The 16,856-nt window shown below is 38.3% G+C and overlaps 1 protein-coding gene across 1 annotated transcript in view; it reads left to right on the top strand.

Moving 5' to 3' along the window:
- Nucleotides 1-16,201, top strand: part of LOC112446802 (histone H2B type 2-E-like) — a 47,636-nt gene extending 31,435 nt beyond the window's left edge. Inside the window, exons 2-3 of the mRNA XM_024992900.1 lie at nucleotides 15,029-15,383; nucleotides 16,180-16,201. Of these exons, the coding sequence (XP_024848668.1) occupies nucleotides 15,029-15,383; nucleotides 16,180-16,201 (377 nt within the window). The remainder of the gene's footprint in view (nucleotides 1-15,028; nucleotides 15,384-16,179) is intronic.
- Nucleotides 16,202-16,856: the final 655 nt, after the last annotated feature.

The following is a 16,856-nucleotide window of genomic DNA, read 5'->3' as shown; positions in this document are numbered from 1 at the left end:
ATATCTCAGTAAAGATCTGAAGGACGCTGTTATAGGCTGGGAAATGCCTCTTTCCCCAAAAGATCCTAATCTCTGAAAACTAGGATTGTCACCTTATACGGAAAAATGAAAAAGAAAAAATGTATTTGCATATATAATTAAAGTAAGGATTTTGAGATGGTGAGATTATCCTGGATTATCCAGTTGGGCCCTAAATGCTAAAGGTAATTACGTAAGAAAAGAAGAGTTTTTACCCATAAACAGAAGAGAAAGAAAATTGATCACCGAGTCAGATAATAACATAATGTGCCCACAAGTTAAGGAATGTTGGTAGACACCAGAAGCTGGAAGACGAATCTACCCAGAACCTCCAGAGGAATCATAGCACTGTTGATACTTCAGTTTTAGCCCTGTTATACCTGTTTTATATTTACGGCCTCCAGAACAAAGATAAAAGTATTTGCATTGTTAAGCCCTGAATTTGTAGTAATTTGTTAGAGCAGCCATAGGGAGCTATTACAAGGCCGAGGACACAAATAATGCAGACCTCCAGGGGTAAAGCAGATTAGAAGGGGAAATATCAAGAGCTATCTTTTGAACATGGTAAATGTGAGAAATCTATTAGACATCTGTGAAAGAGATAGTCATTAGTAGTTCAGGGGAGAGCTCCAGTCTAACTCAATAAATCTAGCAATTATCATCATGTAGATTGTTGTGACACCATGGGACCAGATAATTAAGATATTCAGAAAAGAGAAAAACTCGTCACTGAGCTCCAGAACCCTCCAGTATTAGAGAAGATTATAAGAGTGAGCTAGAAAAGAAGGCTGAGAGAAGAGTGATTTGAGTGGTAAGAGGAAATCAGGTAAGAATTGTACCCTGGAAGTCAGTGAAGAAAGGGTCTTAATGAGGATTGTGCTACTGCTGCAGTACTGTGCTCCGTCATGTCCAGGTCTTCGCAGTCTCAATATTGAGTTACAAATCATGGACCTTCACCTTGGCCATTCTGTGTTCTGTGGATCTGGTTTTACTCTTGTTAAACCAAAAGTATTTCCTCCAATTTGTTCCCTGTATTTTCTCATTATATTTATCACATAGAAATACTTTTATTGTCACGATTCTAAGCTCTAAAGTGATTTAAAGTTAAATGTATATACATAATGACCAGCAAAATATTGGGCTCTTAATAAATATTTAATGAATATTTGCTGAATAAGCAAATATATAATTTTATTATTGTTAAAGATATTATGATTGACATTTTGTAAATGGTTCATCACAATCACAAACTAATTGTTTACCAAAGCAAGGTAATAGTGAAATTCATTTTCAAAAACCCCCACCTGGACCTCACTAAACCAAATGGAATTATGATTACCTCTGGAGATAATAAAGCACATCTCTTTTAAGGCTCATCTACTCAGAGCCATGCTTTTCACATGCCTAATAGAAATTATCTCATTTATATAGAATACGTAAGTCAGGTCCACACATTATAGTTATTAGTGATTTGTAAGATATAGTAATGCTATATCCCAAGGGGGGCACCAATTCTGAAGCCACCTTATTATTTCTTTACTTATGACAAGAAGTTAGCAGTGAAGAACAAGTTGCTGTGCACAATGTCTCATTCCTTGATAGCTGAGGATATTAATTCACGAGCTCAAGGCAAGGACATTGATCTTTTTAGCCATCCAGAAATAAAATGGCATGTAGAGCTATTCCAGCACAGTTTTTCCCCCTCCCTTGAAGGTTCTTTTTCACATTAAGAATAGAAATGTAGCCACTCTCTTCTGAGGAAAGATGGCAAATATGACCATGGGTTTAGAGATGCTTAGTCTCATTAATGTCCTTTTGGATGAGCAATGCAGTATGACCCAGATAATAAACATACACTATGTTTATCAGCTCCTCAGAAGCAAAACTTCCTCTCCTTCTGGATTAAGTTAGTATCTCCTCATATTGACCCCAAAGAGATCAAGGCTGAGCCTAGATGAGTGTCCAGTCATACATGCAGTGGAAAATATGGATGAAAGGATAAAACACACAGACTTCTATACAAATGTTTTCAATTCCCCCATAATAGATGAGTGAATTAACATGCAGCCAGAATTCCCTGCCCAAATTACACCCATTTTCACAGGCAGCTTGAATATACTATGATATGTGGATGCATACACATACACACAAAGGAATTTATTTTTTCCACCAATGTTGCAGAACACATGTTGAGTATAAAATGTCATACTGAGCAATGCAAAGGAGGGAAAATTGAGCTAGAGTAACAAGATCCAGCCATTAAAAAATTCCAAAATTAAGTAGGAAAATGAGAAAAAACACCAGTTAATGCACATATATATAATAAACATTGGCATCAATAAATATGTAATTATATTATAGAATATATACATCTGTTCAATATTAACCCTATGGTGCTTGCACACTTTGTTGTAATGGTTTTGGACTAAAAGTCACTGAATTTCAGAATACAGTGAACTAGTGTTGTAACTGGCCTTAAGAAAATGGCAAGTATTATGAAATGTCCTGTTTTAACAGAAAAATTTTAAAACCATATATTTTGAGGTCAGAAAAACTGGGTTCCAGTCATCCTTGTATTTTATCATTTGAACATTATGTACCCTCCCTGAAGGCAAGTACCCTAGTATAAAAGTTGATAAAAAATACAACCATACTATTTCAAAGGGTTTTATTTTGATATTTAAATAAGACAACATATGTAAAATTTAGTCTCTGAAATAGGTACTCAATATATATGGGAAGGCAATATGGTAGTATTATTAGGTAATTAATTTATGGAATCAGAAATAAAGTAAGATTTAAATGCTGGCTTTGCCATCATTTAGTACTTTTTAATACATTTGATATGTTATTTACTTCTGTGGGCATAACTTATCTGTAAAATAGAGTCATAAATATAAGTAACATTTCCTCCTGTGTTTTCACACAGATGACACCACTCTTATGGCAGAAAGTGAAGAGGAACTAAAGAGCCTCTTGATGAAAGTGAAAGAGAAGAGTGAAAAACCTGGCTTAAAACTCAACATTCATAAAACTAAGATCATGACATCCTGTCCCATCACTTCATGGCAAATAGATGGGGAAACAATGGAAATAGTGAGAGAATTTCTTTTCTTGGGCTCCAAAATTACTTCAGATGGTAACTGCAGCCATGAAATCAAAAGACTCTTTCTCTTTGGAAGAAAAGCTATGACAAACCCAAACAGCATATTAAAAAGCAGAGACATTATTTTGTTGAAAAAGGTATATCTAGTCAAAGCTATGGTTTTTCCAGTAGTTGTGCATGGATATGAAAGTTGGACCATAAAGAAAGCTGAGTACTGATGAATTGATATTTTGAACTGTGGTGTTGGAAAAGACTCTTGAAAGCTCTTTGGACTGCAAGGAGATCCAACCAGTCCATCCTAAAGAAAACCAGTCCTGAATAGTCATTGGAAGGACTGATGCTGAAGCTGAAGCTCCAATATTTTGGCCACCTGATGTGAAGTCTTTTCCTGACTTATTGGAAAAGATCCTGATGCTGGGAAAGACTGAAGGCAGGAGGAGAAGGGGACAACAGAGGATGAGATGGTTGGATGGCATCACCAACTTGATGAACATGAGTTTGAGCAAGCTCCAGGAGTTGGTGATGGGCACGGAAACCTGGAATGCTACAGTCCATGGGGTCACAAGCAGTTGGACACTACTGAGTGACTGAACTGATCTGTGTGTTTCAACATAGCCCCTGGGTTTATGTTTTATCACAAAATGTGCCACACTACTATACAACTACTCATTTATTTCTCTGCAACCACTATGAGAAAAAAATGCTCCTGTTTTCAGGTACCACACTAAGTTTAACAACATATATCCAAAATCTACCACATAATAAATTATATATATATATATATATATATATATATATAGGATCAATGGTTGAATTATCTATAAGTGTATTGCCTTTCTAAATGTAGTCTAAATGCCATTTAGACTACAATCATAAATCGTGGTTAATATTATTTTCTCTCCTTCATATTCAAATCAAATATACAAGCAGATCATGTAGGTCAGTATCAAAAAAAAAAAAAAAAAAAACCCTCAACCAAAAATGGGTGGAAGATCTAAATAGACATCTTACCAAAGATGACATACAGATGTCCAAGAGGCATATGAAAAGATGCTCAACACCACTAATTGTTAGAGAAAGAGAAACCAAAACTACAATGAGTTATCACCTCACACCAGTCAGAATAACCATCATCAAAAAAGCTATAAACAAGACATACTGGAAAAAGTTTGGAGAAAAGGGAACTCTCCTACAGTGTTGGTGGAAATGTCAATTGATGCAGTCACTACAGAGAGCCCTATGGAGGTTCCTTAAAAAACTAAATACAGAGATGCCATATGACCAACAATCTCACTCTTGGGTATATATCCAGAGAGAACTCTTAATTCAAAAAGGTACATACACCCCAATGTTCATTGCAGCATTATTTACAATAGCCAGGGCATGGAAGCAACCTATATGTCCATCAACATAGTAATGGATAAAGAAGATGTGATACATATATAAAGTGGAATACTACTCAGCCATAAAAGATTGCCATTTGCAGCAACATGGATGGTTGTCATACTGAGTGAAGTAAGTCGGAAACAGAAAGACAAATATCATATAATATCACTTATATGTGGAATCTAAAAAAGTTGTACAAATGAATCTATTTACAAAACAGAAATAAAGTTACAAATGTAGAAAACAAACTTACGGTTACCAAGGGGCAAAGTCTGGGGAGGGACACACTGGGAGACTGGGATTGACATATACACATTATTATACATAAAATAGATAACGAATAAGATCCTACTGTACAGCACAAGGAACTCCACTCAATGCTCTGTAATGACCTCATTATAAAGGAGATTCTCCAAGCCAGGCTTCAGCAATATGTGAACCATGAACTTCCTGATGTTCAAGCTGGTTTTAGAAAAGGCAGAAGAACCAGAGATCAAATTGTCAACATCCGCAGGATCATGGAAAAAGCAAGAGAGTTCCAGAAAAGCATATATTTCTGCTTTATTGACTATGCCAAAGCCTTTGACTGTGTGGATCACAATCAACTGTGGAAAATTCTGAAAGAGATGGGAATACCAGACCACCTGACCTGCCTCTTGAGAAATGTGTATGCAGATCAGGAAGCAACGGTTAGAACTGGACATGGAACAACAGACTGGTTCCAAATAGGAAAAGGAGTTCGCCAAGGCTGTATATTGTCACCCTGTTTATTTAACTTATATGCAGAGTACATCATGAGAAACACTGGACTGGAAGAAACACAAGCTGGAATCAAGATTGTCGGGAGAAATATCAATCACCTCAGATATGCAGATGATACCACCCTTATGGCAGAAAGTGAAGAGGAACTCAAAAGCCTCTTGATGAAAGTGAAAGTGGAGAGTCAAAAAGTTGGCTTAAAGCTCAACACTCAGAAAATGAAGATCATGGCATCTGGTCCCATCATTTCATGGGAAATAGATGGGGAAACAGTGGAAACAGTGTCAGACTTTATTTTTCTGGGCTCCAAAATCACTGCAGATGGTGACTACAGCCATGAAATTAAAAGATGCTTACTCTTTGGAAGGAAAGTTATGACCAACCTAGATAGCATATTCAAAAGCAGAGACATTACTTTGCCAACAAAGGTTCGTCTAGTCAAGGCTATGGTTTTTCCTGTGGTCATGTATGGATGTGAGAGTTGGACTGTGAAGAAGGCTGAGCACCGAAGAATTGATGCTTTTGAACTGTGGTGTTGGAGAAGACTCTTGAGAGTCCCTTGGACCACAAGGAGATCCAACCAGTCCATTCTGAAGGAGATCAGCCCTGGGATTTCTTTGGAAGGACTGATGCTAAAGCTGAAACTCCAGTACTTTGGCCACCTCATGCAAAGAGTTGACTCATTGGAAAAGACTCTGATTCTGGGAGGGACTGGGGGCAAGAGGAGAAGGGGACGACAGAGGATGAGATGGCTGGATGGGATCACTGACTCGATGGACGTGAGTCTGAGTGAACTCCGGGAGTTGGTGGACAGGGAGGCCTGGCGTGCTGCAATTCATGGGGTTGCAAAGAGTTGGACACGACTAAGCGACTGATCTGATCTGATTTTCTCAAAAACAAAGCAACATGATAAACAAGAAAGATTTTACAGTGAGCTTTGCATACAATATATAATTTAAAGTTAATCCTCTTACAAATTAAAATTGTTTCCAGAAGCTTTATAAAATAAGCATTATTAGACTTGTTTTATATGTTTAAATTTGGTTGTTACAGTTTTTTCCAAAGTATTGTGATATTTCTCTATACATATTATAAAAACCAGGTAACATTAATTTATACAAGCCTAAATCTATCCTGGCCAGCAAGACTTGCCTGAGTCCAAAATGCACACATGATTCTATGTAAGTAAAGACAGCATGAGTCAGATAAGAAACTGATCAGTCTTCCCTGCGTGGAATGAAAAATAATTGAAGTTAAATGTTGTTCATGACTATTCAATCACTAACCTGGAGGGAGAAAACTTAAATTTGTGTATTGTAAACCCACTGGTACTCAACCAACAGTCTTCTGTCCTGATGTTGGGGGACTTGGGGTGGGGATGTGATTCACAATTACATATAATGTTCTCATTATGATTTGTCTGGTAGTGTACATCTGATAACAGTCCTCATGACAATAATATTTCCTACTGGAAGTTAATAAATTAGCATTCTGGATTTGTGTGTGTGTGTGTGTGTGTGTGTGTAAACTGCCTGTCTTTCCATTCACTTGGGAGAATGTGTTACATGTCTCCTGGTGAGGTCACATCCTATTCTACTGTGAAGACTTCATGTTGAAATATATGAGTCAGTTTCCCTAAAATGACTAAATGTAATCAGAATCTATGTTAACAACTTACTGACCAGAGACATATTAATATGTCTTTTGCTACCCAAACGTTATTGACCAGAGTGTTTCTATATTCACTGACATAACAAATCGCCAGCCACAGGCATTAGTTTCTGCAAAAATCCCCTGGCCAATAATGTGTTAAGTTCACACTAACAATGACATTCTATAGCTTGTGTTTATTAAATAGGCCACTGAAAGTCTTTTTAACTTTAAATGAAAATTCTATAAGAATATTAAGAGAATAGGATGTTTCTTAGAGGAGGGCATGAGAACCACTCCAGTAGTCTTGCCAGAAGAATCCCATGGACAGAAGAGGCTGCTGGGCTATAGTCCCTAGGATCTCAGAGAGTCGGACTCGACTAAATGACTTAGCAGGCAGGCAGGGAAGATGTTTCTCGTTGTTATCACAAGTTGTCGCAACACAATAATTTCATGATATTTTTTCTAGGGACCAATACAGATAGATTAATTGTCTTCAAATGAAAGAGAATAGGTCTTTATTTCTAATATAATTAAATAATAAATTTAGAATAAGAAATAGTCTCTGGCATAATAATATATGCTAAACCAAAGAATAGTCTCTATTTTGTATTTCTACATTTTGGTGTGTAACAATCTCCAAGACTCGACAACTACATTAAGTTTTTATAGATCATTTGATGTTTTCATTCAACATCCTTCAGCCTCTTGTACATTGATTATTGATGTTTAGCTGACGTCACCAGTGCTAGGCCTATGGTAAGATAAAGCACTTGTAGTGGGCATAAATGCTAGGGATCTTCTAAAATGCTCAGATGGGCTTCTCTGGTGGCTCAGCAGTAAAGAATCTGCCTGCCAATGCAGGAGATGCAGGTTCGATCCTTAGGTCGGGAAGATCCCCTGGAGAAGGAAATGGCAACCCACTCCAGTATCCTTGCTTGGGGGATCTCATGGACAGAGGAGCCTGGTGGGTTACAGTCCTTGGGGTGACAAAACAGCTGGATAGGACTTAGTGACCATACCACAACAAAAACACTTAAATAAGCAAGATGCAAAATATTTCAATAAAAATTTCTTAAGAAATAAAGTTAATATAAATAAAGATTTATGGTGAACAAAATATCAAATAAACACATTATCAGTGTTTGAGTTTTTCTTTTGCTTCAGGTTCCAGTATGGCTCAACACAGCATATATCAAAATAACTTGCATTAGTCCAAACTATGGCTAGCTTATATTTCATTAGAAGAATATTAGGTGGCTTATAACATTGTTAGGAATTTAAAGAACTAGACTCATAGAGTTGACTCATCGGAAAAGACTCTGATGCTGGGAGGGATTGGGGGCAGGAGGAGAAGGGGACGACAGAGGATGAGATGGCTGGATGGCATCACTGACTCGATGGACGTGGGTCTAAGTGAACTCCGGGAGTTGGTGATGGACAGGGAGGCCTGGCATGCTGGGATTCATGGGGTAGCAAAGAGTCGGACACGACTGAGCGACTGAACTGAACTGAACTGAGACTCATAAAACGGATATGAAACAAAAATTTTAGGGAACAAGGTAGGCAACACTGTAGCAGTTTGATGAGCATGGGGTCAGTGTCATTTTTTCCATTGAATACATCATTGCCAGACTCTGAAATTAATAATTTTTAAACCTCTCTGCATCTTTGTGTCACTCTTCTAGATTCGAGTTCTTGGATGAAAACAGAAAATCAGCAGAACCCAGGACTAATGCATGCCTTAGTTTTTAAGAATTAGGTAGAGATAAATCTTCCTGTCAAGATCTCTACAGTGTCTTTAATCCATTGTATATTCTTGCCTCCTTTGTCAAAGATAAGGTGTCCATATGTGCGTGGACTTATCTCTGGGCTTTCTATTTTGTTCCACTGATCTATATTTCTGTCTTTGTGCCAGTACCATACTGTCTTGATGACTGTGGCTTTGTAGTAGAGCCTGAAGTCAGGCAGGTTGATTCCTCCAGTTCCATTCTTCTTTCTCAAGATAGCTTTGGCTATTCGAGGTTTTTTGTATTTCCATACAAATTGTGAAATTATTTGTTCTAGCTCTGTGAAGAATACCGTTGGTAGCTTGATAGGGATTGCATTGAATCTATAAACTCATTATCAGAGAAATTCAAATCAAAACCACTATGAGGCACCATTACACGCCAGTCAGAATGGCTGCGATCCAAAAGTCTACAAGCAATAAATGCTGGAGAGGGTGTGGAGAAAAGGGAACCCTCTTACACTGTTGGTGGGAATGCAAACTAGTACAGCCACTATGGAGAACAGTCTGGAGATTCCTTAAAAAATTGGAAATAGAACTGCCTTATGATCCAGCAATCCCACTGCTGGATTTCCCACTGAGGAAACCAGAATTGAAAGAGACACGTGTACCCCAATGTTCATCACAGCATTGTTTATAATAGCCAGGACATGGAAGCAACCTAGATGTCCATCAGCAGATGAATGGATAAGAAAGCTGTGGTACATATACACAATGGAGTATTACTCAGCCATTAAAAAGAATACATTTGAATCAGTTCTAATGAGGTGGATGAAACTGGAGCCTATTATACAGAGTGAAGTAAGCCAGAAAGAAGAACACCAATACAGTATACTAATGCATATATATGGAATTTAGAAAGATGGTAACAATAACCCTGTATATGAGACAGCAAAAGAGACACTGATGTATAGAACAGTCTTTTGGACTCTGTGGGAGAGGGAGAGGGTGGGATGATTTGGGAAAATGGCATTGAAATATGTATAATATCATATATGAAACGAGTCGCCAGTCCAGGTTCGATGCAGGATACTGGATGCTTGGGGCTGGTGCACTGGGATGACCCAGAGGGATGGTATGCGGAAGGAAGAGGGAGGAGGGTTCAGGATGGGGAACACATGTATACCTGTGGTGGATTCATTTTGATATATGGCAAAACCAATACAATATTATAAAGTTAAAAAATAAAATTAAACTTTAAAAAAAAGAAAAAAAAAGAAAAAAAAAAAGAAAATAAAATAAAGATCTCTACAGTGGAAGATTCCACTGAAATAAAAACATTCAATTTCAGGATAATAATAAAATGGCCAATATCTGTTATATTCATTATTATCTGAAGCCATGGATATATCAAAATAAAAACCCATTATTGCCAGTTGTTCAAATGTAAGGATAAAGATTAGAAATGAACAAAGAGAAAAGTGGTATCACAATAGAAAGAATAGCCTTTGAACTGGCCATTTAGATGTATAACTCAGATTTATAACTCAGTCAAAAACTTCAGCTAGGTTAAAAATAACAATAGGAAAATATAAATATTCCTGAAGGAGTAATAGGTAATTTCCTTAGTATTAAAACTAGAATCGCTTATGCAGTGCTCAAATAAACTTTTGCTTACAAGACAAAAAGCAAATTCAAGGCACTCTAGATAAAAATCCAAAGGAGAATACTTCCTTTTATCCAAGTATTACAGATATACTAAATAGGTTATTTAAGAATGTGTGTGCATATAAGGCAGAGTATTAATAAGCAACCACTTGATAGTTCATGATGAGGTTGGTACATTTTTCAAAGCAAATATACACAACCAAATTGCCCTCCAAAATCATTTCAAGGCTCTAGATATTGATGAAAATAAATCAACAAGTTAAAAAAATAAAAAGAAAAGAAATCTGTGGGAAAAAAGCTTAGTCCGCAGCCTTCTTGCCTAGGTTACTGCAATCCACCCAGACTCAACGGCTGCAGTAACTTCATGGTATTGCTATGAAGACCAACAGAGTTACTTGTTAGAGGGACAAATTTTATTTGGAATAGAAGGTGAGAAAAAACGTGATGTTCAGAATTTTCAGGAAAAGCAGAAAATGCCACAGGAAAGCATGGACAAATTATGCAGCTCCCCATTAGCCTAAAGTTTCTGTTCATACTGGGGTGAAGAGTGAATGATATCCGCCAGATGGGAGACTGTGAAAATGAGACAGTCGCAAGGGGTTGGCTTATAAGCTCTCCCTACATCTCTATTTGACTAGGAAGTTACATCCATGTACGAGGAAACTGAGAGGGTCCAGGGGAAGGTCAAAGTGAAGGCATACTTGAGACGTGGCTGAATGGTGAAATGCTTCCCAGTCCACAGACAGACAGATCAGCAAAGGGAGGAAGCTTTACATGATCACAATGTTTGAGTATAACTTTTGCCTAAATCATTGGCTGAATATTATGGTAAGTAGGCATAGGACACTCCTTCAGATGCTACGCTAAAAAAATAATAACAAGAAATAAAAATCTGAACACAGACTTCAGTGACAACTACAGAGAAGATATATTCCAGAGATTAATGGCAGGGAAGTTAAAAAGACTTGCCACAGAAAAACCAACTCAAGTCAAAATATCAAATTTCAATGAAAAAATTACAAGAAATTCACAAGAACAAACAATCAAAGAAAAAACTTCAGGCTACTGTAACTTTAAGTCGGGGAAAAAAAAAAAAAACAGCAGTCAATATAAATGGATTCTGAGGTCACATATTGGATTTAACAAACAAGGATTTCAAAGAGACTATTATAAATATATTCAAAGATTTGTAGCAACTGTTAAAACATTGAAAAGAAAATGGCACAAAAAGGGAGAATCTCCATAAACAAAACAGAAAACAGACTCTAGAATTGAAAAATATAGTAACAAATGACAAATTCACTAGATGGGCTCAAAGAAAACTTAAGAGGGCAGAAGAATCAGTGAATTAAAGAAAGAACAATAGAAATTATGCTATTTGAAAAACAGAGAGAAAAAAAATCAAAGAAAAATGAACAGAGCCTCAAGATGGGAAAATAGCAAGTCTAACAATATTTTTAATGGCAGTATGAATAAATCTACTAAAATTCATTGAGCTGTGCACTTAAAATGAATGTATTTTTGGTATTCAAATTTAACCTCCACAAAGGTTTTTCTTTTTTTCTTTTTAAAGTATCCAAACATTTTTGTTGTCTTTTCCTTTAATAATATCTGTATTCAGTTCAGTTCAGTCGCTCAGTCATGTCCGACTCTTTGCAACCCCATGACTCGCAGCACGCCAGGCCTCCCTATCCAACACCAACGCCTGGAGTTCACTCAAACTCACGTCCATCAAGGTAGTGATGACATTCAGCCATCTCATCCTCTGTCATCCCCTTCTCCTCTTGCCACCAATCCCTCCCAGCATCAGAGTCTTTTCCATGCGTCACCTCTTCGCATGAGGTGGCCAAAGTACTGGAGTTTCAGCTTTAGCATCATTCCTTTCAAAGAACACCCAGGGCTAATCTCCTTTAGAATAGACTGGTTGAATCTCCTCGCAGTCCAAGGGACTCTCAGGAGTCTTCTCCAACACCACACTTCAAAAGCATCAATTCTTCAGCACTCAACCTTCTTCACAGTCCAACTCTCACATCCATACATGACCACAGGAAAAACCATAGCCTTGACTAGATGGACCTTTGTTGGCAAAGTAATGTCTCTGCTTTTCAATATGCTATCTAGGTTGGTCATAACTTTCCTTCCAAGGTAGTAAGCATCTTTTAATTTCATGGCTGCTGTCACCATCTGCAGTGATTTTGGAGCCCCCCCAAAAAAGTCTGACACTGTTTCTACTGTGTCCCCATCTATTTGTCATGAAGTGATGGGACCAGATGCCATGATCTTCATTTTCTGAATGTTGATCTTTTAGCCAACTTTTTCACTCTCCTCTTTCACTTTCACTTTCATCAAGAGGCTTTTTAGTTCCTCTTCACTTTCTGCCATAAGGGTGGTGTCATCTGCATACCTGAGGTTATTGATATTTCTCCCGACAATCTTGATTCCAGCTTGTGCTTCTTCCAGCCCAGTGTTTCTCATGATGTACTCTGCATATAAGTTAAATAAGCAGGGTGACAATATACAGCCTTGACGAACTCCTTTTCCTATTTGGAACGAGTCTGTTGTTCCATGTCCAGTTCTAACTGTTGCTTCCCGACCTGCATACAGATTTCTCAAGAGGCATATCAGGTGGTCTGGTATTCCCATCTCTTTCAGAATTTTCCACAGTTTATTGTGATCCACACAGTCAAAGGCTTTGGCATAGTCAATAAAGCAGAAATAGATGCTTTCTGGAACTCTCTTCCTTTTTCGATGATCCAGTGGATGTTCGCAATTTGATCTCTGGTTCTTCTGCCTTTTCAAAAACCAGCTTGAACAACAGGAAGTTCATGGTCCACGTATTGCTGAAGCTCCAAGCCAGGCGGCTTGGAGAATTTTGAACATTACTTTACTAGCATGTGAAATGAGTGCAATTTTGCGGTAGTTTGAGCATTCTTTTGCATTGCCTTTCTTAGGGATTGGAATGAAAACTGACCTTTTCCAGTCCTGTGGCCACTGCTGAGTTTTCCAAATTTGCTGGCATATTGAGTGCAGCACTTTCACGGCATCATCTTCCAGGATTTGAAATAGCTCAACTGGTATTCCATCACCTCCACTACCTTTGTTCGTAGCGATGCTTCCTAAGGCTCACTTGACTTCACATTCCAGGACGTCTGGCTCTAGGTCAGTGATCACACCATCATGATTATCTTGGTCATGAAGATCTTTTTTGTACAGTTTTTGTGTGTATTCTTGCCACCTCTTCTTAATATCTTTTGCTTCTGTTAGATCCGTACCATTTCTCTGCCTTCTCGAGCCCATCTTTGCATAAAATGTTCCCTTGGTATCTCTAATTCTCTTGAAGAGATCTCTAGTCTTTCCCATTCTGATGTTTTCCTCTTTGCATTGATCGCTGAGGAAGGCTTTCTTATCTCTTCTTGCTATTCTTTGGAACTCTGCATTCAGATGCTTATATGTTTCCTTTTCTCCTTTGCTTTTTGCTTCTCTTCTTTTCATAGCTATTTGTAAGGCCTCCCCAGACAGCCATTTTGCTTTTTTGCATTTCTTTTCCATGGGGATGGTCTTGATCCCTGTCTCCTGAACAATGTCATGAACCTCTGTCCATAGTTTTTCAGGCACTCTATCTATCAGATCTAGGCCCTTAAATCTATTTCTCACTTCCACTGTACAATCATAAGGGATTTGATTTAGGTCGTACCTGAATGGTCTAGTGGTTTTCCCTACTTTCTTCAATTTCAGTCTGAATTTGGCAATAAGGAGTTCATGATCTGAGCCACAGTCAGCTCCCGTTCTTGTTTTTGCTGACTGTGTAGAGCTACTCTTATTTTATGCTCAAGAAATATGTGGAGAGAGTGATTAAAAGACATTAGGCAAATTTTAGGCATTGGGCAAGAATATTTCTTTACCTGAAAGAATGAATAAAATATTCTTAACCAACTGCAATATAGACTTGAATTTTCTGTTTTTGTAACTATCTTTACATTAGCATGTGACTATAGAACTCACACCTAACTGGCTTAGAATAAAACTGTCCCCCCAAATTAGGTTTTATATTTAAGACTAGCTATGTTTTTCAGATTAAAAACAGAAGTTAGAACCACTGATAAGCACTGCCAGTTCTCTTGTCAACCATAAGCATCACCATCCTGACTCCCTGCAACATCTTTCAAACCAATCTCCCTCCATCTGCATTTGTTTTACTCTTTACAAGACATGTTTGATGTCTTGTCAAGTTATGCCTAGCTTTCTAGCCAATGCCACATCATTCTCATTCTTCTTCAAACTCTGCTCACTGAGACCTTCATTTAATCCTTGAAATTACACCTCAGGGCTTTTGCACCATCCTTTCTCTGACCAGTATACGATACCATAACTTTCCCTTAGTTAATACCCATGTATATCTCGCTCACCACAAGTATGGACAATTTGGAAATCAGTAATATTTGCTTCATGAGACAGAATAACTGATTAAAAGCAACTTTTACAAGCCTTGAGTTTATTGTAATATATTATAATAGTGATTTGGGCTTCCCTTGTGGCTCAGCTTGTAAAGAATCCAAGGGGGAGACCTGGGTTCGATCCCTGGATTGGGAAGATCTCCTGGAGAAAGCAAAGGTACCCACTCTAGTATTCTGGCCTAGAGAATTCCATGGATTGCATAGTCCATGGGGTTGCAAAGAGTAGGACACTACTGAGTGACTTTCCCTTTCTAATAGAACCGGCTAAGTCTGCTCCTTCCCCTAAAAAGGGCTCTAAAAAAGCTGTGACCAAGGCCCAGAAGAAGGACGGCAAGAAGCGCAAGCGCAGCTGCAAGGAGAGCTACTCCATGTACGTGTACAAGGTGCTGAAGCAAGTCCATCCGGACATCAGTATCTCGTCCAAGGCCATGGCAATCATGAACTCCTTCATCAATGACATTTCTGAGTGCATCGCTGGCGAGGCATCGTGCCTGATGCATTACAACAAGCACTCGACTATCGCATCCAGGGAGATCCAGACTGCCTTGTGCTTGCTGCTACCTGGGGAGCTGGCCAAGCACTCTGTGTCGGAGGGCACTAAGGCTGTCACCAAGTATACCAGCTCCAAGTAAATATAATATGCCTAGCCGCTGTTAATGGAGAAGGCAATGGCACCCCACTCCAGTACTCTTGCCTGGAAAATCCCATGGATGGAGGGCCTGGTGGGCTGTAGTCTACGGGGTCGCTAAGAGTCGGACACGACTGAGCGACTTCACTTTCACTTTTCACTTTAGCATTACAATTACATCAAGCCTCTAGGTTGCTTTGATTCTCTTGGTAACAAGATGGCTCTTGCAACTCAGCTTCAATCCTTCCAAAGGCTGGGGAAAGGAGGTGTAGGGTTGGGCAGAAAAATTAGCTTTCTTAATAGTAGAAATAAGAATATTTTCTATAGCATGCTCGGAAAACAACTTCTTTCACTTCATTCAACAGAATTCAACAAGCAACCACCCTTGTATTCAAAAAATTCAAGGGAGTACAAAGTGAGCTTCTGGCAAAGAACAATATGCATCCTCATGTAACTGAATATTCTGTCATCCAGAACAAAGTCAAGTTCTCTTAGTAAAGATGAGAGGAACAGCTATGAGTTAATAACTAACTGTGTTTGTCATCATTACTGTTTTCATAGTAATTTGATTTTTGTGTGTCATTTCCACTGAGACTCTAAGCCTCATAAAGTCAGGAACTGGAGATGACTGGCTCACTGCTAGGACCCCAGGACTTAACAATATAAAAGTGAAATATAAATGATCTCCTAAACATAGTCACTGTGAAAATTCAAATTTCACACAGAAATAAAAACAATAAGCTTAACACAAGGCTTTTTTTTTTTTTTTTTTTTTTTTTAGAGGTGTTCTTCCCAGGGGATAGTTAATAACACCAAGAGACATTTTTGATGATCACAAGGACAGGGGGAGATACTGTGTGCATTGAGCGGGTAAAGGACAGGAATTTTGCCAAATGTGTTACAATACATATTAATAGATAGCTCCTACACAAAAACTTGTCCCATCTAAACTGTTGTAATAACAGGTCTATGCCCACAGTACCAAGGCTGAAAAACTCTTGCTTAAGCCTGTTTCATTAAATTTGTAGTATTCTAGAAAGAATGAAATATAGCTTCAGCAACCACTTTTCCTATTTTACCTTCACACCTTTCTATCATTTTTCTGAGAGAAAGAAAAATACATAGAATATACACAATAGAATCAGAGAAGGCAATGGCAACCCACTCTAGTACTCTTGCCTGGAAAATCCCATGGATGGAGGAGCCTGGAAGGGTCCATGGGGTCGCTGAGGATCGGACACGACTGAGCGACTTCACTTTCAGTTTTCACTTTCATGCATTGGAGAAGGAAATGGCAACCCACTCCTGTTCTTGTCTGGAGAATCCCAGGGATGGGGAGCCTGGTGGGCTGCCGTCTATGGGGTCGCACAGAGTCGGACACAACTGAAGTGACTTAGCAGCAGAAGCAGTAGCAGCATACAATAGAATATATACAACATATACATTGTATCACTGCTC

The sequence above is a fragment of the Bos taurus genome, chromosome 5 (assembly GCF_002263795.3).
Source record: "Bos taurus isolate L1 Dominette 01449 registration number 42190680 breed Hereford chromosome 5, ARS-UCD2.0, whole genome shotgun sequence".
NCBI lineage: Eukaryota > Metazoa > Chordata > Mammalia > Artiodactyla > Bovidae > Bos > Bos taurus.
The sequence above is the reverse complement of the archived record's forward strand: the minus strand, read 5'-3'. Positions and strand labels throughout refer to the sequence as shown.